Source organism: Salvelinus alpinus, chromosome 23 (assembly GCF_045679555.1).
Source record: "Salvelinus alpinus chromosome 23, SLU_Salpinus.1, whole genome shotgun sequence".
Classification (NCBI taxonomy): domain Eukaryota; kingdom Metazoa; phylum Chordata; class Actinopteri; order Salmoniformes; family Salmonidae; genus Salvelinus; species Salvelinus alpinus.
Window position 1 is genome coordinate 34003005 of NC_092108.1, and position 24239 is coordinate 34027243.

The 24239-nt window shown below is 43.9% G+C and overlaps 1 protein-coding gene across 22 annotated transcripts in view; it reads right to left on the minus strand.

Moving 5' to 3' along the window:
• Positions 1–24239, minus strand: part of LOC139551291 (disco-interacting protein 2 homolog C) — a 244420-nt gene that overhangs the window by 29318 nt on the left and 190863 nt on the right. For all 22 annotated transcript variants that reach the window (XM_071362766.1, XM_071362774.1, XM_071362763.1 and 19 more), the window contains 8 exons: positions 20993–21084; positions 17543–17653; positions 12397–12520; positions 11334–11443; positions 9080–9182; positions 8620–8684; positions 7173–7266; positions 6805–6924 (listed from right to left, as the gene is read on the minus strand). In XM_071362766.1, coding sequence (XP_071218867.1) covers positions 6805–6924; positions 7173–7266; positions 8620–8684; positions 9080–9182; positions 11334–11443; positions 12397–12520; positions 17543–17653; positions 20993–21084 — 819 coding nt within the window. The remainder of the gene's footprint in view (positions 1–6804; positions 6925–7172; positions 7267–8619; positions 8685–9079; positions 9183–11333; positions 11444–12396; positions 12521–17542; positions 17654–20992; positions 21085–24239) is intronic.

The following is a 24239-nucleotide window of genomic DNA, read 5'->3' on the forward strand; positions in this document are numbered from 1 at the left end:
TTTGAATAGGTTGGAAGCAATAGGATGTGGCTCATGCGCGAGGAGAGGAAAACACCAATACATTATACCAATCTAAGATGTCAGCATTGTTTGATTATGTGGATAACCGTTACAGCAGGTTAATTGCTGTGGCACAGTTGATTTTCTCCCAGCTTGCACTGCTTGTCTGCCCCACACCATAACCCTGTCAGGCTGAGCTCAGCAAGCATACTGTTCATCATCAAATGATGTAACCGGATTGTACTGCCCTCCGTTACCAGATCTCACTGCCTCTAAACCACTCTTACTCATTTGTTCCTTTCAATTATATTCTCTAGTCACATTTATAAGGCTAGCATTGGAAATGAACAACATTACTCAATCGTTATCGTCTCCATAGGTCCCACTAGCTACAGTAACGTAGCTGTGGTAGTATATGTTTTTACAGCACCAGTGGTAGCTTACTGTAATTGTTCCATGACCGCTGCTTGGTCAATTATATATTGGCTACAGTATACTTCACTAGGCCATTAAATGCATTTCCCTAAAGTTATAAGATGGCTTAGCCTAGATGACAAAGAGACATTCTATGAGACCCGCATCATGAACATAGGCTGCCACAGAATAGGTTACAGTACAAAGTATAGAGATCCTATAGTTTTCTACAATATTTTACCACATCTAGAATTAAAGTTTCATTGACCACAGATTTTTTGTCATGTTGCTAGGATGCCAATGTCCACTAGTGAATTATAGGATCTGTATGGAACAAGTTATTGGATTCATAGAAGACTGTCCTGGGTAGTGTCTAGTACAAGTTAGACCTACTGGATGGTGTAACTCTAGGCTTCTACTCTGACCTGCTGTCAACAGGTGCCATGACTCATTCACAACGGTGTTCTCAAAGTTCATGGCCTGGTGTGAATAGAAAACTCTGAGCAGTGATGTTTCTGTGGTGTGAGTGAGTGAGTGAGGACATTTCACCAAAGAAAATATAGACATTGTCATCCTACAAGAAACATGGTTTAGAGGAGATGGACCCACTGGTTGCCCTTTAGGTTACAGAGAGCTGGTAGTCCCATCCACCAAACTACCAGGTGTGAAACAGGGAAGAGACCCAGGGAGTATGCTAATTTGGTATAAAGCAGACCTAACCCACTTAAATTAATAAAAACAGGCACATTTGGAAATAAATAAGGAAATAATCTCAACATAGAACATTTCCATCCTGTGTGCTACCTATATACCCCCACTAAAATCCCCATACTTTAATTTAGATCTCCCCCATCCTAGAGGGGGAGATCAATCATTTCCAGACCCAGGAACATGTACTAGTCTGGGTCTGTACATATGTAGGCTGGTAATGGTAAGCTTCGAGGGGACTCCTACGGTAGGTACACCTACAGCTCATCTCTTGGCAGCAGTACTGTAGACGACTATCACCAACCTCAACCCAGTCTCTCAGAGTATTCAGTCAGCCCACTGACACCCCTCAGATCACAGCAAAATCATAGCGTACTTCACTAGGGGTCACGACCCCATGTGTGTTCTCCTGATTTGAAAATGAGGTCGTGAGAGAAACTCACTATATAATATATACAAAAGTATGTAGACACCCCTTCAAATTAGTGGATTCGGCTATTTTAGCCACACCCATTGCTGACAGGTGTATAAAATCAAGCACACAGCAATGCCATCTCCATAGACAAACATTGGCTGTATAATAACCTTACAGTGCATTCGGGAAAGTATTCAGACCCCTTGACTTTTTCTACATTTTGTTACGTTAGACTTATTCTAAAATGTATTAAATACATGTTTTTTCTCATCAATCTACACACAAAACCCCATAATGACAAAGCGAAAACAGGTTTTTAGAAATAAAAAAACTGAAAACCCTTATTTACATTAGTATTCAGACCCTTTGCTATGAGCCTCGAAATTGAGCTCGGGTGCATCTTGTTTCCTTTGATCTTCCTTGAGATGTTCCTACAACTTGTTTGGAGTACGCCTGTGGTAAATTCAATTCATCGGACATGATTTGGAAAGGCACACACCTGTCTATATAAAGGTCCCACAGTTGACAGTGCATGTCAGAGCAAAAATCAAGCCATGATGTCAAAGGAATTGTCCGTAGAGCTCCGAGACAGGATTCTGTCGAGGCACATATCTGGGGAAGGGTAGCACCCTGGCCTACTTGAACAAAGCAATACTCAATCATGAGACATCAAAGCCAGACAAACTGCATACTATTAAGAAATGCTACAGATGGATGGAAAGTAGCTTAGAAACTTACCAGAAAACAACAAATTTCACTGCAATAGTGAAGGTGTAAACTTCGCAGTAGAAAGCCTAAACAGCAGGCGCTGGAACAGAACAGAAAACTGGAAAACAAACATTTAACTTGTCTAGGGTAGGGGGCAGCATTCGGAATTTTGGATGAAAAGCCTGCTACTCGGGCCCAGAAGATATGATATGCATATAACTGGTAGATTCGGATAGAAGACACTCTAAAGTTTCCAAAACTGTTAAAATAGTGTCTGTGAGTATAACTGAACTGATTTTGCCGGCGAAAACCTGGGGGAAATCCATTCAGGAAGTAGGATTTTTGTTGTTGTTGTAGTTTTCTATTCAATGCCATTACAGTATCCATTGACTTAGGACTCAAATTGCAGTTCCTATGCCTTCCACTAGATGTCAACAGTCTTTAGAAATTGTTTCAGGCTTATATTCTGAAAAATGGGGGCGTAAGAGCAGTCTGAATGAGTGGACCCTGCCGTGTCACAGAGCTTTTTCATGCGCGTGACCGAGAGAGTGTCTTTCATGTTTACCTTTTATATTGACGACGTTATTGTCCGGTTGAAATATTATCGATTATTTAGGCAAAAAACAACCTGAGGGTTGAATATAAACATCGTTTGACATGTTTCTATGAACTTTACGGATACAATTTGGATTTGTCTGCCTGTTGTGACTGCATTTGAGCTTGTGGATTACTGAAGAAAACACGCAACAAAACTGAGGTTTTTGGATATAAAGAGAGACTTTATCGAACAAATGAATGTCTTCTGAATGCAACCATATAAAGATCATCAAAGGTAAGTGATTCATTTTATCTCTATTTCTGACTTGTGTAACTCTTCTACTTGGCTGGTTACTGTTTGTAATGATTTGTCTGCTGGGCTATGTTCTCAAATAATCGAAAGGTATGCTTTTGCCGTAAAGCATTTTTAAAAATCTGACACCGTGGTTGGATTCACAAGAAGTTCATCTTTAAACCTATGTAAAATATGTTTTGTTTTCTGAATTTTTATAATGAGTATTTCTGTATTTGAATTTGGCGCTCTGCAATCTCACTGGATGTTGGCCAGGTGTGACGCTAGCGTCCCATATACCCTAGAGAGGTTTTTAAGGAACAGAAACGGAACCTAGAACGAAAGTGATCCATACTGTTCCGGAACAGAACCGTTCTTTTAGAAGCATGGGAACCGGTTAACAATGTCATTTTATGTTCCAGGCATTTTTTTCTAGTCCCACAACAAAACACCTATGCAAAGTTCTCACTCTGTCACTCAGAAACTTATCCAGTGTTTGCCTGCAAGCAGAAAATCTTTGCCTGCATGTTTAGGCTACCTGCCCTTCCCCCCTCGGAAGAATAGTATACAGTACTGACGTTACAAGCTTGATTGAGAATGTTGTGGAACATTTTATCCAGAGATTAAGGCAGAGACTATTTCATTGTATAATAGAAACATATGTAATACAAGCAGCTGCAGGGGAGATATACCTCTGATTTCACAGGAAAGAACTCCAAGAGTGAATAGTTACATGTCCATTATATAGCGGGAGGTGATAATACAATCATATTGTTTACACAATAGTTATTTTATACAAGCAACAGTTACGGAACATAATGGCCTTGTGTTAGGGTGTAGACATACCAGGAGTCTACGAAAGGCATATCACAGTCCAACACAGAATGTATCCCTTGAAAAGTTACAACACCTCACCCCAAATTCTTCCACCACAATAAGACAGTGAGATTTTTAATTAGCTAGAGAAGAATGGATTAACTTTTTCAATGCTAGTTAAGGATACCATATGCCTAGTTATCATGTTTCACGTTGGATTTATTAACTACAAAAAGGCAAGACGTGTTTTTAATTCTGGTCCTGCTCTGCACACACAAGCTTGTTAGCTGGCTAGCTCAAAGGACATTCAAAGTACCTCTATAGAAGCCGCTCCTATGTATAATTATGTGGACCTAATTCAGATAATGCATGTCATAACAAGATGCTCAGTGCTTCAAGCCTCCTCCTCAACCCTCTCACGCCCTCTCCCCACCTGCAGAATTTCAGTTGCATCTTGCGCCATAGGCTACACTTGTCTGTCCATCACGCATGTAAACAACTAGCTTGCCTGCTCATCCGCACTGATTGGTGAAGTTAGTTAATGAGCTCAAATGTAAAAAAACTGTTGAGTAAAAGGTTAAAAACATTTTTTACAGAAAGGTACGATATAAACTGTTACTTTTTGGGGGTTTTGAACCGGTTCAGACATTTATTTTGCTGGTCGGAACAGTGGAATGGAAACCGTATTTCTTTTTTTACAACAATGACAAAGAAAACCTAAGAAAGAAATTGAGGAACCAATCCAACCAAAAACACAGAGACCCAGAAAACCTGAGCCTATACCTTCACTATGGTGAAATACACAACATAAAAAGAAAGAACAGCACATCAGAAATCAGCTCAACGCAACTGAAAAATCCATAGAATCTAACCACTTCTAGGAAAATAGGAACACACTAAACAAACAACATGAAGAGCCATCTATCCAAAATGGAGATGTATGGATAAACCACTTCTCTGATCTGTTTGGTCCTATAACAAAGAACAGAAAAAACATATAGATGATTCATTACAAATCTTAGAGTCAGCTATTAATACCAGAACTTACTGGATTCTCCAATTACATTGAATGAACTACAGGACAAAATACAAACCCTTCAACCCAAAAAAGGCCTGTGGTGTTGATGGTATCCTAAATTAAACAAAATATACAGACCACAAATTCCAATTGGATATAAACTCTTTATCATCATCATCAGCTCTGGCATCTTCCCCAATACTTAGAACCAAGGACTGATCACCCTAATCCACAAAAGTGGAGACAGATTTGACCCCAATAACTACAGGGGGATATGCATCAACAGCAACCTCTGCATTATCATTAACAGCAGACTTCTACATTTCTTCATGTCCTGAGCAAATGTCAAATTGGCTTTTTACCAAATGACCGTTCGACAGAGCATGTATTCACCCTGAACACTCTTATTGACAAACAAAAGCAAAGTCTTCTCATGCTTTGTTGATTTAAAAAAAGCTTGACTCAATTTGGCATGAGGGTCTGCTATGATGGAAAGCAGTGTTGGGGGGAAACATACATTATAAAATCCATGCAGACAAATAACATGTGTGCAGTTAAAATTGGTAAAAAAACTGATTTCTTTTCTCAAGGCCGGGGGTGAGACAGGGATGCAGCTTGAGCCCCACCCTCTTCAACATTTATATCAACGAATTGTCGAGGACTCTAGAACAGTCTGAAGCACCTGGCCTCAACCTAATTGACTCTGAAGTAAAATGTTTACTGTTTCCATAGGATCTGGTGCTTCTGTCCTCAACCAAGGAGGGCATAGAGCAGCACCTAGATATTTTGCAGAGATTCTGTCAGACTTGGGCCCAGACAGTTCCTCTCAATAAGACCAATTATTCCAAAAAAGGTCCAGTTGCCAGGGCCACAAATACAAATTCCACACTGTTGCCCTAGAGCACACAAAAAAACTATACCTACCTCGGCCTAAACATTAGCACCACAGGTAACTTCCACAAAGATGTGAACGATCTGAGAGACAAGGCAAGAAGGGACTTCTACGCCATCAAAAGGAACATAAAATTTGACATCCCAATTAGGATCTGTCAAAAAATACTTGAATCAGTTATAGAACCCATTGCCCTTTATGGTTGGGAGGTCTGGGGTCCGCTCACCAACCAAGAATTCACTAAATGTGACAAACACCAAATTGAGAGACTGCATGCAGAATTCTGCAAAAACATCCTCTGTGTACAACACCAAATAAGGCATGTCGAGTAGAATAAGGACAATTCCCACTAATTATAAAAATCCAGAAATAGCAATTAAATTCTACAACCACCTAAAAGGAAGTGATTCTCAAACCTTCCATAACAAAGCCCTCACCTACAGAGAGTTGAACCTGGAGAAGTCACCTCAGTCAGCTGATACTGGGATTCCGTTCAAACACACCCCACAGAGCCCCCGGACAGCAACACAATTAGACCCAACCAAATCATGAGAAAACAAAAATATAATTACTTGACACATTGGAAAGAATCAACAAAACTGAGCAAACTGGAAAGTTATTTGGTCCTAAACAGAGAATACACAGTAGCAGAATACCTGACTACCGTGACCCAAAATCAAGAAAAGCTATGACTATGTACAGACTGTCCTTGCTATCGAGAGAGTCCGCCATAGGCAGACCTGGCTCTCAAGAGGACCGGCTGTGTGCACACTGCGCACAAAATGAGGTGGAAACCGAGCTGCACTTCCTAACCTCCTGCCAAACATATGACCATAAAGACACATTTTCCTCAGATTACACAGATCCAAAGAATTTGAATACAAATCCAATCCTGATCAACTCCCATATCTATTATATTACTATAAACATATGTTTCCCATGCCAATAAAGCCCTTTGAATTGATAGAGAGAAGTGATATAGTACTATGGTAGTGTGGTCTTACAGGGGTTGGCTCCATCGGCCACCACCAGCATGCGTAGTGAGCTCAGGTTGATGTCCCTCTGGTCCCTGTGTGCCACCAAGGCCCAGTGCATGTCTCGGGACTTCACACACGCCACCTTCGCTGGGGGAGGGATCAGACCATAGCAAGGATTAGGGACAGTTCACATGGGGATCACAGACAAAATATTCAAATCTGTGAAGTCAAAATGCCAACAGTCACAATACAGTTTGAACTGTATATCAAATCATACGTATTGTACAAATAAATGAAGCACACATAATCGACTAAAAGGTATACAGCATCCGATGTCAAATAGACATGCAGTTATTAACAGAAGTCATGTGGATAGAGAGGCGGTGAGTCCAGACCTTTGTATTGGCACACTTTCTGGATCCAGGACAGTGGGTTGACCTTCATCAGTGAGTAGGGTATACTGATAACATGCATCATGTTCATCACACTCTGCAACAGGAGACACACGTTACTCAGAGCCGTGATGATTTGCAAGTCAAGACTCAAATCAGAACCACCGTTAAAACGTTAGACCTTAAAGCCTTCCCACACTGTACTTTGGATTCCGTCTACGATTATTAAATGTCACACTGTGCGGTGTTACCAAATTCAAATCTTGTCATCAGCCTGGCCGGATTGTACGATTTGATTCAGTTCTGTCGTAACATTCTGCGATTGGCTTGCGAGGCTACGTCAGCCGACGTACTGTAGGCTACGTCAGCTGCAGCTGTGTATTTGACCTGCGCAGGTGCCAGCACCAGCAGCGCAACACTCCTTCTACGTTTATGTTAAAAAAAACAATGCATCTTAGAAATACTTTTCACATAAAAACGTAATATGTACGAACTCAGAATCAAATCTGCTTCCCAAAAACAACATGGATGCTGTGGTAGAACTTTCATTTTGATCGGGTGCCTGATTTCAGACGTGTCATGTAAACAAGATTATTAGGGAAATCGTGCTTCTTGCAGAAGCATGTAAACGTTTAAATATAACTATTATCGTAATCTGCCTATTCACAATAATCATGTTATCGTGTTTATACTCAGTGCCGGCCGTGTTCCTATTGGTCAGTCACCGGGATCGGCTCGTAACACCAGCCACACTACAAGATGAAGGCTCAACATTTCTGACACTGCCAGAACTTGAGCCTACGACCGCTCGTAGTGGCATTTCATCGGCAGACCTAGACCCTGAACGAGCCAAGACCTCCGACAATCGTTTACGACCGAAGAATTTGCCCATGACGTGGACATTTTTGTCCCGGACGGCAAAATCATGGCATAAGACGGCTAAAATCGTACAGTCTGTGCGGGCCTTTAGACTCAATCAAGACTGGTAATGATCAGGCTTTTTCTAGGCTAATGAGAAAACTGATCGGAGATCTGGTTGGTTAAAACACTGATGAATTACTGTATGCATCTCAAATGGCACCCTATTCCCTTTGTAGTACATCACTTTTGACCAGAACCCGATGGACCCTCGTCAAAAGTAGGGCACTCTATAGGAAATAGAGTCCCATCTGGGGCTCAACCTTAGTATTGGACTAACACAATGGAGACAAAACTCCCTGTGGCTACACATTAGAATATATTCACTATTCCTTTTAATTGGATTTGGGAGAACTAATTTAGCAACAGTGGTAAAAAGCCTCTCTGATAATATAATTCCCATTCCAAGAGTGTTCAGAGAAAACATAGTGAGAATATAATGATCTTTAACGAGTCCTCTAAGCCCCGGGCAGACGTGTGTGTGTGTGTTTCTGTGTGAACCCCATTGAAAGCCCAGCTGGTTGGTCCTCACAGTGAGAATGCCATGCCACAGCCCCACGTCCTTCTTAAAGTCTAATACATTCACTATGGTCTCAGCTGCAGGAGAGACAGGAGAGAGAGAGAGACAGCGAGAGAGAGAGAAAGAGAAAGAAAGAGAGAGAAAGAGAGAGAAAGAGACATAACACAGAGAACAAGAGAGTTTAATCCAACAGTGGCATCAAACAGTAACCATGAAACATGACACATTAGATTAGATGTACACAATACAAGATTACTGTGAGATACGGGGTTTAGAACAATGACTGTGAAAAGCACAATGCCCAGACAAGCGAAAGAGGGAGAGATAAAAGGAGAAAGAGAAACCAATTGTAATGAAAAATTCTCTAACGCACGTCTCCTGTAGGATGGAGAATTGAAAAAAGGATACTTCGAGAGTCTAAGTATTATGACTTCTGTAGAATGTCTTATAGGAAAGGGCTGCATAGACCCACCTTCTGTGTATCCACAGGATTGGGTGAGGGCCTGACAGTGAGTCAGCAGAGCCATCCTCATCACCGTCACTCCCAGCACACTGCCATCTTTACACGTCTTATACTGTAGTGAAGACGAAAGAGAGAGAACGAGAAAGGAGAGAGAGAGAGAAAGAGAGAAGGAGTCAGGATGTTGTGCATCACATTACTGTCACAATCACAAATCAGCAACACAACCCATCATATCACCCTACTGTACAATCATGTTGTTAGATGGCACCTGCTTCTTACTGTACAGACAACCCACTGTCCATTTCAAACACTGCTCGTAAGCTGACAAAGACACACTACTGTTAAATAACTGATTCATTATCAGTCACTAGTATTGACAATATCCATAATGCTACTTGGCATATTATTTGTTATCACTACTTTTTACACACCTCCAGGTGTACAGTAAGTGCTAATTTATGCTGAGAAACTCATTCTGTCTATAACAATCGTGCGGTAACGTCCCGTCTTGCAGACCAGACCTTTCCCAGTCCTATAGTAGACACACATAGTAGTAGATCTAGGAAGGGCAACGACAATCTTTCCTCTAATAAAGCCTTGATGCTGTCTCGGCCAGTCTTCTCCAGTCAGTCTGATGAACGACCACAGCGCTAGCCTGGATCAATGGGAGAAGACAACACAACATAAACACTATACAGACTGCTGTCTGTATCATCCCCTGACTGAGCACCGAGACCGTTCTCATATCTGAGGGCTGATGGGCCTTGGTCAAAAGTAGTGCACTATATAGGGAATGGGGTGCCATTTGGAACGGAGCCCAAAACTCAGGCATGAATCAGACATTCATTATTCATCGTATATTTGATCTCAACCAAACTAAAATGGGGAGAACAGCTCTCAACATTTAGATGGATTACACCATTGATTTTTATCTGCACTAAGAGACAGGGAGATGGAACAAAAATATGAAAAGTTAGTCAGTCATTAGGCAAAGTCATTAAAACAGAATCCATCATGCTCTATATATCTTACAGACTATCTGAGGTAGTGTTACGTTGAGAGGAGTGATGCATAGCACCTCCAGATATCTGCTCAGCCATATGTCTAGCTAGCGATGCACGACTACGAAAACAACCATTTGTCTAAAAGATTACAACTAGAGCAAAATATTTCTGGAGATATTTTCCTTTGTAGATGTGACAAGGCTTCTAAGCCATTGCTGAATGAAGAGCGTACTAGAAAAATGTGCGGACTGAGTAGGAATGTACCATGCATGAGCCAAAAGTACAAAAAAAGGTCACTATTCACTACCGCCATTTTGGATTCTGTCTCCACTGGAACACACAAAATGGACCTGTTCCACACGGCACCCTATTTTACAGAACCTGGTCAAAAGTAGTGCACTACATGGGGAATAGGGTGTCATTTGGGACACACTTCTCTCTGCCGTCTGACCTGACGACATTTCCAATAATTTTCTTCCCTCTTATTTCATTATGATCTTTTCAATCACTTCACAATGAGCATAGAATATCTACGCCTCCGGTTGAATTACCTCCTCGCTGCATAAAAAAAAAGTAAATTAAGACAAATCACATTAGATTACTGGATTGACTGGTCTTGGGTCACATCCCAAATAGCACCCTATTCCATTTATAGTACACTACTTTTGACCAGGAACCTGGTCAAAAATAGTGCACTGAATAGGGTGTCATTTGGGAAACACACTTGGTCTCTCATACAGAAGCAGCAACGGAATATCCAATCCCCAGAAAGACACTTGTAATCAAACCCCATGAAGCATATTGATCTGCAATTAGAAGGCCTGAAATTATCACACCAAACAAGTGCCATTTGCAGTTGGTCTTGAATTCCCTATGAGAGCTGTGCACACAGCATAGCGTAGCAGGAATGGATGTTGACTAGGTTCTGTAGGATGTTGAGGGAGATCTACTGTAGCTGTAGTTAAAGTAATATCAGCAACACCTGCCGTCTTCATGAATGATTCATCAAATCAATGGAGACCGCAGTCTATCCAATCCTTCTCTGACTGTCAAGAGTGAGACACTTATTTAACAGACCCAGGAGAATATGCGGTCTAAATCAATGGGAGTAAAAGGCAAAATATACAAATATTATTGTGGTGGTGAACTTTAACTATAAAGTCTTCTGACATGACCTGGCACATGTTCGGAACATCTTGAAATTCAATTACATTATTACACAAGGCACAAGCACTCAAAGACATAAAGCTGTGGGTCACCTCAATATAGGCTGTCTCGTTATTCGCATCCTTGATATGCGGGAACCAGTCTCTGGGGGGTTTGGATAAGTGCTTGGATTCAGTCACAAACCACAGCAGCTTTGGCCAGCCTGGATGGAGATAGAGAGAAAGAGAGACAGAATAATTCAAGAGAAAAGTAAAGACCACCGTAAAGGAAGTCGAGGCATTAGAGAGCCTGTCAGAATCTGCCATTTAACGTGATGTGATTATCCTGATGCGATCAATGACCACTCATCCCTAATGAGGCTGGGCCTGCATTCCAAATGACACCCTATTCCCTACAGGGGGCACTACTTTCGACCAGGGCCCATAGGGAGCCATTTGGGATGCAGCCTAGGTCTGGCCCCAGTACTTTGGGGATTCCACAGCTAGCCCTCTACTCAGCCCTGACTCAGGTTCTCAATCTATGCTAAAAGAATAGCTTTAAATCCACTGTCTGGCGTTATGTTGCTATTTATACAGCCATTACTGAAGAGCAGGCACAAGGCATTAATCACACTGAGCCCTCTCGGTCTCGCTCTCTCTGCTCCCTCCAGCCTTCCTTCTCATCTCACTACCCTATATTCCTCTCTCTCCCTCATCCATCTCTCTCCCGGTCTAACTGCTCTGTTCTCCACGCAGTGGGCCATTCTATATGCAGGATCTTCTGTCTACTACAGCAAACCTCCCCTCTTATTCAATCCCATTACTCTGCTGCCTGCCTGCCTGTCCTTCCATTCCAATAAGTCTCTCCATTTGTTTCAGAGGGGAGCAATAAAATCACTGGAGCCCGGGTGAAACTCAAAACCGGTTCGATATCAGTGTTTAATTTCAATCCATGCTGGTACTACAGAACCTCATTCTGCTGTAACCATAGAAATATCATTCCTAGAATTCGGTATCCCCATTGACGTCAATGGGGCTGTGATGGTGAACAGACAAACCATATGCTACCATGGCTGTAGCATCTCATGAAAACCCATCAGACCATCTCACGTATGACAGCATATGACAGGGGCACATCATGCGGTGATGTGCTACACACATTGACACGGTCACTTACCTTTGAACTGTGGAATTTCCCCCGTGGGACTCTTAGGAAGGCCTTTATGGCAGGCGTCGCTTGTCAAGGCAACCGTCACCCCACAGCTCCCCAGCAGAAAGCCTATCTGCTGGCTCCCTGCATCCTGGAGAGGGAAGAGAGGAGAGAGAAAGCGCGAGAGAGAGACAGAAGAGGAGAGAGGCAAAGGAGGAAGCATTGCTTTTTTTTTCTTATTGTACATGGAGCATGTGTTTATGTTCAGTGTATTCATACATCCATGAATTATCATAATGCAAAATATAGTACTGTACAAACATCATAAGGTATACTGTGAAACCCCCAGTCTTTGCTCTGGTGTGTTACGACTATCAAGAGTGTATATTTAGGTTAGAAAAACAGTGATATTATCCCACTGCTCACATACTGCATGGTCATGTGTAGCCTGCTCTCTCTGTCTCGCTCTCAGACATTGTGTGGGTGGAGGAATAAACCCACACAGGCTCATATGGAGTAAATAGCAACACTAATAGAAGCAGGCCCTGCAGCTCTGACATCACAGCCTGTTCTGCTCTGCAGCTAGGGGGTTTCCTATTCCTACACTACAGTATACAGCCACTCTGTCTTAGCCTCTCTCCATCACAGCTGCTCTCTCTGTCTCTCTGATAAACTGGGCTCACAGCCCTGCCTCTCGTCCCGCCCGCCTGCCTCTCTTCCTGCCCGCCAGCCTGCCTCTCTTCCCGCCCGCCAGCCTGCCTGCCTCTCTTCCCGCCCGCCAGCCTGCCTGCCTCTCTTTCCGCCCGCCAGCCTGCCTCGTTCTTCCTGCCTGCCCGCCTGCCTCGTTCTTCCTGCCTCTCGTTCTTCCTGCCTGCCCGCCTGCCTCTTTCTTTCTGCCTCTCGTTCTTCCTGCCTGCCCGCCTGCCTCTTTCTTTCTGCCTCTCGTTCTTCCTGCCTGCCTGCCTGCCTCTCTTCCTGCCTGCCTGCCTGCCTCTCTTCCTGCCTGCCTGCCTGCCTCTTTCTTCCTGCCTGCCTGCCTGCCTCTTTCTTCCTGCCTGCCTGCCTCTCTTCCTGCCTGCCTGCCTCTCTTCCTGCCTGCCTGCCTCTCTTCCTGTCTGCCTGCCTGCCTGCCTCTCTTCCTGCCTGCCTGCCTGCCTCTCTTCCTGCCTGCCTCTCTTCCTGCCTGCCTGCCTGCCTGCCTCTCTTCCTGCCTGCCTGCCTCTCTTCCTGCCTGCCTGCCTCTCTTCCTGCCTGCCTGCCTCTCTTCCTGCCTGCCTGCCTCTCTTCCTGCCTGCCTGCCTCCTCCTGCCTCCTGCCTGCCTGCCTGCCTGCCTCTCTCTTCCTGCCTGCCTGCCTGCCTGCCTGCCTGCCTGCTCTGCCTGCCTGCCTGCCTCTCTTCCTGCCTGCCTGCCTGCCTCTCTTCCTGCCTGCCTGCCTCCTTCCTGCCTGCCTGCCTGCCTGCCTGCCTGCCTGCCTGCCTCTCTTCCTGCCTGCCTGCCTGCCTCTCTTCCTGCCTGCCTGCCTGCCTGCCTCTCTTCCTGCCTGCCTGCCTGCCTGCCTGCCTGCCTGCCTGCCTGCCTCTCTTCCTGCCTGCCTGCCTGCCTGCCTCTCTTCCTGCCTGCCTGCCTGCCTCTCTTCCTGCCTGCCTGCCTGCCTGCCTCTCTTCCTGCCTGCCTGCCTGCCTGCCTCTCTTCTGGACTGGCTGCATCAGCTGAACCTGAGTCAGCGAAATAGTTAATTGAGCTGGGATGAAGAGAGACAGACAAGGAGATAGATAGAAAGAGACAACAGACAGAAAGCAGAGGGAGAGAAAGAGCGATGTGTGAGTAAGCCAGATGGGGAAAAAGGCAGAGGTGTGAGAGGTGGTAGGGGGGAAAACACTCCCTAGCGTCACACGGTCATTTTGAATAGGTCCTCGTGTTTATGCTAGAGACATACCGTTTCTTGTCCTGGCTGCAGCTCAATTTCTATCGATATAAAGCTTGCGCCTATTCCATAACATAGGGCTTGTAATAGCAGTATTTTATGTTTTTTGATCTTGTCTCATCGCTATCATGAGTCATCCGAAACATGACCCGCCAAATCACGCTCCTCAACACCTGCCCACCCAGAAGGCAGCCGCACCAATGTGTCAGAGGAAACACCGTTCAACTGGCGACAGGGGTCAGCCTGCAGGCACCCAGCCCGCCACAAGGAGTCGCTAGAGCGCGATGAGCCAAGTACAGCCCCACCGGCCAAACCCTCCCCTAACCCAGACGACGCTGGGACAATTGTGCGCCGCCCTCTGGGACACAGCCCGGGAACGAACTCGGGAGGCCGACAAGAAAATCACCACAAAACCGTCTGTAAAACCCGAAGCGTTTGAGCTACAAACTAAACCACCATCGAATGATGACTCTCACAAAGACGACAAGCTTTACGTCAGTTGTCTGAACTCATTTTGAAGAGGTCTCCTCACAAACCCGACGGTCCAGGCCGACCCGTTGGAGCTACAAGCTAATGTGTCACCAAAATCAGATCTCGGCTTTCTCCGTTCCCTACATACTATAATATCAAGAAGAATGAGACCGTCAATGTTCAACCCACGCTCCCATTACAAATGTTCCTATAAATCGCCAAAATTAATTGCTTGCCACATTTTCCATTATTATTGTAGCATAACATAATAAAATGGTTTGAGGAACAGCTGAATGGTCCCGGCTTGAGTGTGATGACTACAGTATATGAGTACAATATCAGCGAGGTTCCCCCACAGAGAGTGAAACTACAAAGTCTTGTTTAATAATGCCAATTGGATCCAGATGCTGAAGAGCCATAATGGCCGTCTGGTTTCTCTATGGCACTCCCCAGAGATATTACACCATGACAACTGTAAGCAAGGAAAGTAAGGCTTTCCGAGCCAGAATGGCCCATAGGGCTCGAGCCTGTCTCTGTTTCTGTAGCGGGAGGCAGCTTTGACGTACAAGTACACCCCCTGGACAGGACTTTAGTCACACAAAAGTGTTAATAAGCCAAGTTACTCCCTCTGATCACACAGCGGTTACATATCTTTAGTCCTAGTCATAATCCTCATTTATGAATAAAAACCTGTATGCATCCAAAACACACCCGATTCCTATGGGCCCTGGTCAAAAGTAATGCACTACATAGGGAATAGGGTGACCATTTGGAACGCGCCTCCTCCAGAGAGAGAACCAAACGCTCCCAAATCCCTTTCCCCTGCATGTTCCTCTGTCTGACTGGCCCCATGGGCCCTGGTCAAAATTAGTGCACTATAGAGAATACGGTGCCATTTGGGACAAACTCTGTTCTCTTGCACTGTAGCGTAGCACACATCAACAGGCCACTGACTGCTCTCTCTTTGGATGTCCCCCAGACCCCCAGACCTCTCTATGGCCACGATTAAAAGCTTTGATCCTCTGACTGAACTACAGAGCCAGATCTGGTGAAAGCAGCCGAGGCAGGCTGAGTCACACTAGGACGTGAGCAGCCTCATAAGAGAAGAACATACCCCCTACATCCAGGAGCCTACACTTTTGTATTTTTATTTAAGCTTAATTGACATATTTTATCTCAATGAGAATAAAACCTCTCTTTTACAAGACAGACCTGTTCACTCGCAAAACAATCCTCCTAGTCTCCTGGTTCTACACACTGCTAGGCAACAGCTATTGTCCACTGACCACCAACTCTACTATTGCTCTGTTGCCCTCAGCTAGGTTTAGACTGTTGTGGTTTGCTGTGATCTAGTGAACAGATGGCTCTCCTATTCTTAGCACTTTGCCCTGTCATATTCAAGGTTACAACTACCTTTCTAGGGGCTCTGATGCTTCTAGCCTTGAGATGCATTTGATGGCATGTCTGCAGTATTTCACTTTAATGTGTAAAGTATTGCTTACTCGGCGGTGTCCAATGAATTCTGTAACCACTCCCTCTTCAAATTAGGGTTGATTGGGAAAAGCCGTTTCGAAGAGGACATTGTATTATCATAATCTTTGTACTCCCTGACAAAGGCCATGCAGCCGAAACGCGTCTGAGTTTAAAACTTTGTTTCCAATGAACACGCCATACAAATAAAGGCATTTTAATTAACTATATGAAGAGTGGTCCTACTTTCTTTTTGATGACCAACTCTACTGACTTCACCAGACAAAAAGACCGGACTGATCTCCTTTAGTACATGGATCGGCAACTGCCGGCCCGCCACCCACCTTTTGAAGGTCCTCGGATCAACCCCAATGGTGTTCGCTGGGGTTGAGGTCAGGGCTCTGTGCAGGCCAGTCAAGTGCTTTGTGCACGGGGCATTGTTTTGTGCTGACGTTGCTTCTAGAGGCAGTTTGGAACTCGGTAGTGAGTGATGCAACCGAGGACAGATGATTTTTATGCACTATGAGCTTCAGCACACGGCGGTCCCGTTCTGTGAGCTTGTGTGGTCTACCACTTCGCGGCTGAGCCGTTGTTGATCCTAGACATTTCCACTTCACAATAACAGCACTTACAGTTGACCGGGGAAGATCTAGCAGGGCAGAAATTTGACGAACTGACTTGTTGGAAAGGTGGCATCCTATGACGGTGCCACGTTTAAAATCACTGAGCTCTTCAGCAAGGCCATTCTACTGCCAATGTTTGTTTATGGAGATTGCATGGCTGTGTGCTCTATATTAAACAACTGTCGGCAACTGGTGTGGCTGAAATAGCCGAATGCACAAATTTGAAGGGGTGTCCACATACTTTTGTCTATATAGTGTAGCTACACACGTAGCACTGACTGCAAAGGGCAAAGTTTACAAGGCTATAGTACCTCTGCTCTTTTCTCTATGTGACATCATGACAGTTGACGGCCTACTGTCAACACTTATGAAGAGAATGAGTCCTATGACTGCACGACCTCTTTGGTCCAAATGCAAACATTGCTTCACCTCTCATTCACTTTTCCTCCTGTTATTTATGAGTCCCAAATGGCACCCTATTCTCTATATAGTGCACTACTTTTCACCAGAGCTGCATGGTCCCTGGTAGAAAGAAGTGCACTACATCATAGGGAGCCATTTGGGACACAAATTTTGTACTAAAAAGGGGAACTCCACCTGTCTTTCCTTTCATGCTGCTGGCCTCAATGACGCAGGAGGTCACACACGTACACCAGTGTGTGTGTGTGTGTGTGTGTCCTTACTTTTCTCGTAAGTGGCACTTCGATTGGCACAGGGACAACTTCCGCAAGGAGGCAGCCATAAAAGGCAACCATGAAGGCAGCCGGGTCGTTGTTGGGAAAGACCAGAGCCACCTGTGGACAGATAAATCACAAAGGTTAGACAGAGTGAAATGGTAATTATATAATAGTAAATGGGCACTAACCCACCCTTATACAAATGATTGATTACCAATAGATATCCTGTAAACGTATTCTGATTTGTGGAAAAAGTGGAAAATAACCCATAAGCTCTGATAATTGAACAGATAATGGTTTAGGCCAGTGTTGTGATGTCGGAAAGCCCCAAATACAGACGATCTCCAAAATATGACATCCTAAGAGATGAAAACAACAAAATGGTCAGTTTTCCAACTTGAAAGAAAGGAGATTTGAATAGAAAGTGGAAACACTTGATACGCTCTGATAATCTAAGATCTATAAATGTGCCTTCATTGGTTAAGTTGCCGCAGAAAATCTATATGTCTGAAATCTCATCGCTTATTGTAAACTGAGGAGAGCATGACTAAGTCTTAGGTCAGTGTAGTCATGACAACAAGCCCCCAAATAGAGCCAAAACTCAACATCTCCTAAAATATGACTACGTGCCAAGCAAGATATGAAAGCATGCTGCTAACGTTATCATCCCATGAGCCCGGAGTCAGTCAGTCTGTTGAGGGAGTTTTCCACCCAGTGACAGATGATCAGCGATGTCTAAACCGTGTTCACACAGGGGGGCCTCTTTTCTCCTCAACACTGGAGCAACAAAATTAGGGTCTGTCCCAAATGGCACCCTATTTCCTACATAGGGCTCTGGTCAAAAGTAGTGCACTATAAAGGGAATAGGGTGCCATTTGGGACGCTGGCTTTGTCTACAAAAGGGGCTGATTGAGCTTCAGCAGCGAGGCAGGCAGCCTTATCAGAACAGTGGAATTGTGAACTCTCACTGAGCATCTGGGCTCTTGCTCTCTCCCTCTCAAATTCAAAGGGGCTTTATTGGCATGGGAAACATATGTTTACATTGCCAAAGCAAGTGAAATAAACAAACAAGTGAGAAGAAATTCTCTCCCTCTCTGATAAAAGCTACTGCCATCTCCCCTAGACACTTTCATCTGCCTAATGCAGCTCTCTCCTCTCCAGCAGGCCCCAACACAGGAGGAGAGCAGAACAGCTCACTTATGGATAGATCACATCACAATCACAATGCTTCTCAACACAAAAAAGGGCAACTTCCTAGATCCAGGAAGTCATGCCATCATTCTAAATAACAATTTGTTCTTAAATTGACCTGCCTGGTAAAATAAGGGTTGACTAAAAATAAATAAATAACAAAAACAAATATCCTCGGTGTCATATACAAATATCCTGTTCAATAGATTTGTCTGGAGACAGTGGATAGTGTGTACTTGGTGCTTTAACTTCAATGGTGGCGTCATTGGAACGCATATCTGGTGCTAGTGCATGTTGGATCAGATGTGCACCAGGTTGCATTCCGGCCTGGGAGCAAGGGTGATAACAGTGTGTGTGTGTGAGAGATAACAGTAAACTTAACACTAAGTGCTGTTAATGGCTCCCATGTTGGACAGAGAGCCATTATATACTGTAGCTCTGATTAGACAGCATCTGGGGGTGAAACAGAGTGCACCTGCCACGATGGAACACAGCATTACCTTACTGCATGTCCTCTACATTATCTGAGTCTCAAATGCCGCAAACCATATTCCCTATACAGAGCACTACTTTTGACCGGAGCCCTATGGCCTTATGTGCAAAAGGAGAGTAAATCATTTCTGGGTGCTGTTAAATCTTTTTTGCAGAGCTTTTCAATGTCACCCTGCAAAATGCAGTTTTTCTTCCATTTCTGTGTTGTCAGCTGTGACTCATCCCATTCTGCTAAACCTCCAAGCAGCTCTAGTGGGACTTATGGGCTTCAATAAACTATTTTTATGAAAAGTATAATCAATGCTACTTTATAATTTACAGGGAGGGGGTGGGAGAATAAACTTTCTGTACAGTAATTAACCGTTCCTCTCTAGTTAACGAGGAAACACACTCATAGCACCAGCTTGCGTCCCAAATGGAATCCTATTCCTTTTATGGTGCACTTCTTTTGAGCATACGGCCATAGGGCTCTGGTCTACAGTAGGGCACTTAAAAGGAACTGGGGTGCCACTTGGGATGCAAACATTGACTCAGTTTCCTACCCAGCAAACGAAGGGGAACAAACCTAGATGAAAGAAACAAAGCAACATCCTCAAAATAGGATGGATGCTGAGGAGACTTGAGTCAATGGTGGCGTCCCAAATGGCACCCTATTCCCTATATAGTGCACTATGCAGGGAATAGGGTGCCATTTTGGGACACGGACAATAGGTAACAGTTGCCTTTTAGTAATGCACAAGTACCGGTATATCAAATAGCAGGGGGAAAAAAAGAGTGGGACAGTGTGGATCTTCATTACAATCCTTACTTGTAATTCAAAGCTGGTGACATGTTGTGTAAATGGATACCATAAGTGGTAAATCACTTTCATTGAAGAAGAAAGGATTGCAGCAGTAGTGCACAGAGAAGTAGTGCACAGAGAGCAGTAGCGCACAGAGCAGTAGCGCGCAGAGCAGTAGCGCGCAGAGAGCAGTAGCGCGCAGAGCAGTAGCGCACAGAGAGCAGTAGCGCACAGAGAGCAGTAGCGCACAGAGAGCAGTAGCGCACAGAGAGCAGTAGCGCACAGAGAGCAGTAGCGCACAGAGAGCAGTAGCGCACAGAGAGCAGTAGCGCACAGAGAGCAGTAGCGCACAGAGAGCAGTAGCGCACAGAGAGCAGTAGCGCACAGAGAGCAGTAGCGCACAGAGAGCAGTAGCGCACAGAGAGCAGTAGCGCACAGAGAGCAGTAGCGCACAGAGAGCAGTAGCGCACAGAGAGCAGTAGCGCACAGAGAGCAGTAGCGCACAGAGAGCAGTAGCGCACAGAGAGCAGTAGCGCACAGAGAGCAGTAGCGCACAGAGAGCAGTAGCGCACAGAGAGCAGTAGCGCACAGAGAGCAGTAGCGCACAGAGAGCAGTAGCGCACAGAGACACAGAGCAGTAGCACAGAGAGCAGTAGCACAGAAGATCTAAAGGGAGAGCATACAGTAACTCAGATACTGTACGTCACGTGAAATAACATTCATGTTGGGTAACATAAGTAGCCAGAGAAGTACCAAATCCCAGAAGGACTGCAGTAATACACACCAGGCAGTGTCCTGAGCCTGAACACAGGAGATTAAGCCTGGTGGCTGGTGCTTATCTTGGACACTGGGGTGGACATGATGCTGCTTGATGCTCTGTAAGCCCTTCTCTCTGAATGTAGACACGGGCTGGAGCTCACACAGGCCTCTTCACCCCTTCTCCCTCACCCTTCACACATTCACTCCCTCCTTTCCTCCCCCCCTTCACTCACCCGGTCTCCAGGTCTGAGCATGGGTTCCTGCTTGCTCCCCAGCTTGTGGAGGATGTTATAGGCCACCTTAATACTCCGCGTCCAGAGTTTTCCTACAGGGACCAATCAAAATAAACACTGGTTATCGATCTGTTTCAGAGGCTATGGATCCAGGACAAAGATGGCAGCATGTTTGTAATAGACTCACTCCAAACCACCTCAGGAGGAAGAGGAAACAGAGAGCACATCAAAGAGCAGCATGGGAAACAATAACATGTAGGCTGCTTGAGTAGGTCATGTTTGAAAAGTACAATAAATGGACAATACAATCTCTTATTTTATCTCATTTTAGGAATCTCTGGTTAGTGAGTAATAATGATTTAGCATATTCCAGGATATGAAGGTAACTTGAACCTGCCTTTTTGGATGATGAAATAAACTTAATTTTAAGCCAAATATTTAACATTCCTCACAACTGAGGAAAGGTCTTTAGTCTTCAGGCAACTGAAATGTTTCTGGGATAGGTGTTGAGTTGGAAAAGTAAAATGCTCCATTCAGCATTGCTGTGAGTGTTGTGTTAGGTGACTGATGGCAGTCAATTCAACATGGCAGAGGCAGATATTATGCATGATCAATCTCCTGTAATGGTGTGTTGTTCTGTACTCCAAACGAGTCTTTTGATTTCCATCAGAATGAATGAATTAGGGCGGGAGGGATAGAGGGAGGGAGGGAGGGACCCAGGGGGATTGAGCTTCAAGTGGGGGGAAGAAACGACAAAAGAAAAAGCATTTGTACTAGTATTAATGAGAAAGCAAACAACTTGCCGGTGTTGTAGTCATTACAGCACACCGTAGCAAAATGTTTTAATCCGTTGTGTAATGGAAAACGAAAAACGAGCGTTTCATATTGGACAAGTTCAGATGGTCTCTCCCTGTTTCAGTCTGTTTTCTTCCATTTGCTTGCTAATGATTAGGACCCAGCTCTCATCTTCCTGGTTACTGTAACTATTGTCCCGATGCTGAGAGGAAAAGAAAGCCGAGGGTGTTCTTTGGAGGTTTCTGAGCTTGCATGGTGACAGTGTCTGTGCGACGGTTCCCGTCTGTTTGCGTCTCAAACGGCACCCTATTCCCTTTATCGTGCACACATTTTCCCCCCACAGCCCTATGGGCCCTGGTCAAAAGCAGTACACTAAAATAGGGTATGGGGTGCCATTTGAGACACTCTGGCTTTCCTTTGAGGGCTGACTCAGTGGTGACATGGGGACTAGGTGACATCAGAACTGGCAGCCTGGGAAGTGCTGAGTCAGATGACAACTTCACACTAGGGATGGACATGAATAGAGTACTCGAATGGACGCCAAAGCTCGATCTCTAACCAGAGATCACATTTTTTCAAATAATGTTAAACTATTTGGTGGAATGTGCTTTGTGGCTGCCCAAACGAGCAAGTGAAATTGTCTTGAAAACAATGTTAATTTACTTTGCCTCTAGTGTTCCATTTGTGGGGCACAACAAAAATAAACCAAGCCAAGCATCACACCGTTCTCCCTAAATTCCCTTTCCCCTTCGTATCTCATTCACTCAATTGCATTCCGACCGCACACACAAGCTCCCATTAGGCCTACCGAAATAAATGCTCATAAAAACAGATCTAACTCATTGGGTACATAAGCTAGATTTCTTGCCAAATGACAACAGTTTAATCACAAATTCAAAATGGACAAGTTGATTGAAGTAGGGAAATATAAGTTAACAACAACATGCTGCAGTTTTCAGATAATTGCGTCCCGTCTATTTTCCGCTTAAGCTACTTTTCAAATGGCTAGTGCCATTTAGAAATGGTTAGCCTAGGCTATAACCCCCACACACATACATGTTCCCCACTGAAAATATGCAAAAACATCAATTGGCTAAAGACAAAGATGGTATTTTCATCAGAATCATTAAGCCTAGGCCTACTCACCAAACTGATGTCCTGGCCGTAATTCATCATGCAGTGTTCAACGTGGAATTGTTCATCCATTTAGAAAATTCCAAACAACAGGCAGAATAAACTAAATTGAACATCTGTGTATATATATGAAAAATAAAACATTTTGGTTTGTAACCCTGAAAATATTGAGCCCCATTTCAAATGATCCCTCTTTGAGAACAGCTGTTCCAGGCAGATGCGCATCACTTCACAGGGGCAACTTTTTTTAAATGTAGAAAAATTATTTGGTTCTATTTTATTCTGTTATATTACATGTTTGGGTTTTTTTACTATAAAATAGGTATGTCGACTGTGATAAGGTCTCGGGAAATAAGAGCGTCTTGTCTGCTAAATTAACACAACAAGGCTATGCAGTTGCACAGCCATCAGCTTCTTCAAGCAAGTACCACTGCTGAAGATTGTGTTCCACAATATAACCAATTGATATTACGCTTTCAAAAAAATGCATCTTAAAATGGCACTTGTTTTATTGACTGAATTTACTGTATATGGGGCAATTTAGTAATTATGATCTGTTATTTGTAATGGTTATGATAAATTAGGGGTAACACTTTACTTGACAACATTATAACATGGTCACAACCATGTCATATGTCAACTGACATAAGCTGTCATAACATGGTCCTAACACTAACATGGTCCTAACACTAGATGAATGCAGAAGCAGGAAGGACAAGACACCCTCTTTTTGACTGATGACTGACATAAGGGCATGTACAGTGCTTTCAGAAAGTATTCACCAACCTTGAATTTCTCATTTTGTTGTGTTAGACTGAATATAAAATCGATTAAAATTGAGATTTTTTTGGTCACTAGCCTACACACAATACGTCATGTCAAAATGGAATTATGTTTTTTGAATTTTTTTACAAATGAATAAAACAATCAAAAGCTGAAATGTATTCAGTCAATAAGTATTCAACCCCTTTGTTATGGCAAGCCTACATACGTTCAGGAGCAAAAATGTGCTTATCAAGTTAAATGACTAATAGGAGAAAACTGAGGACGGATCAACAACATTGTATTTACTCCACAATACTAACCTAGTTGACAGAGTGAAAAGCAGGAAGCCTGTACAGAATACAAATATTCCAAAACATACATCCTGTTTGCAACAAGGCACTAAAGTAATACTGCAAAAAAATGTGGCAAAGCAATTAACTTTTGGTCCTGAACACAAAGTGTTATTTTGGGGGCAAATCCAATACAACACATTACACTGAGTACCACTCTCCATATTTTCAAGCATAGTGGTGGCTGCATCATGTTATGGATA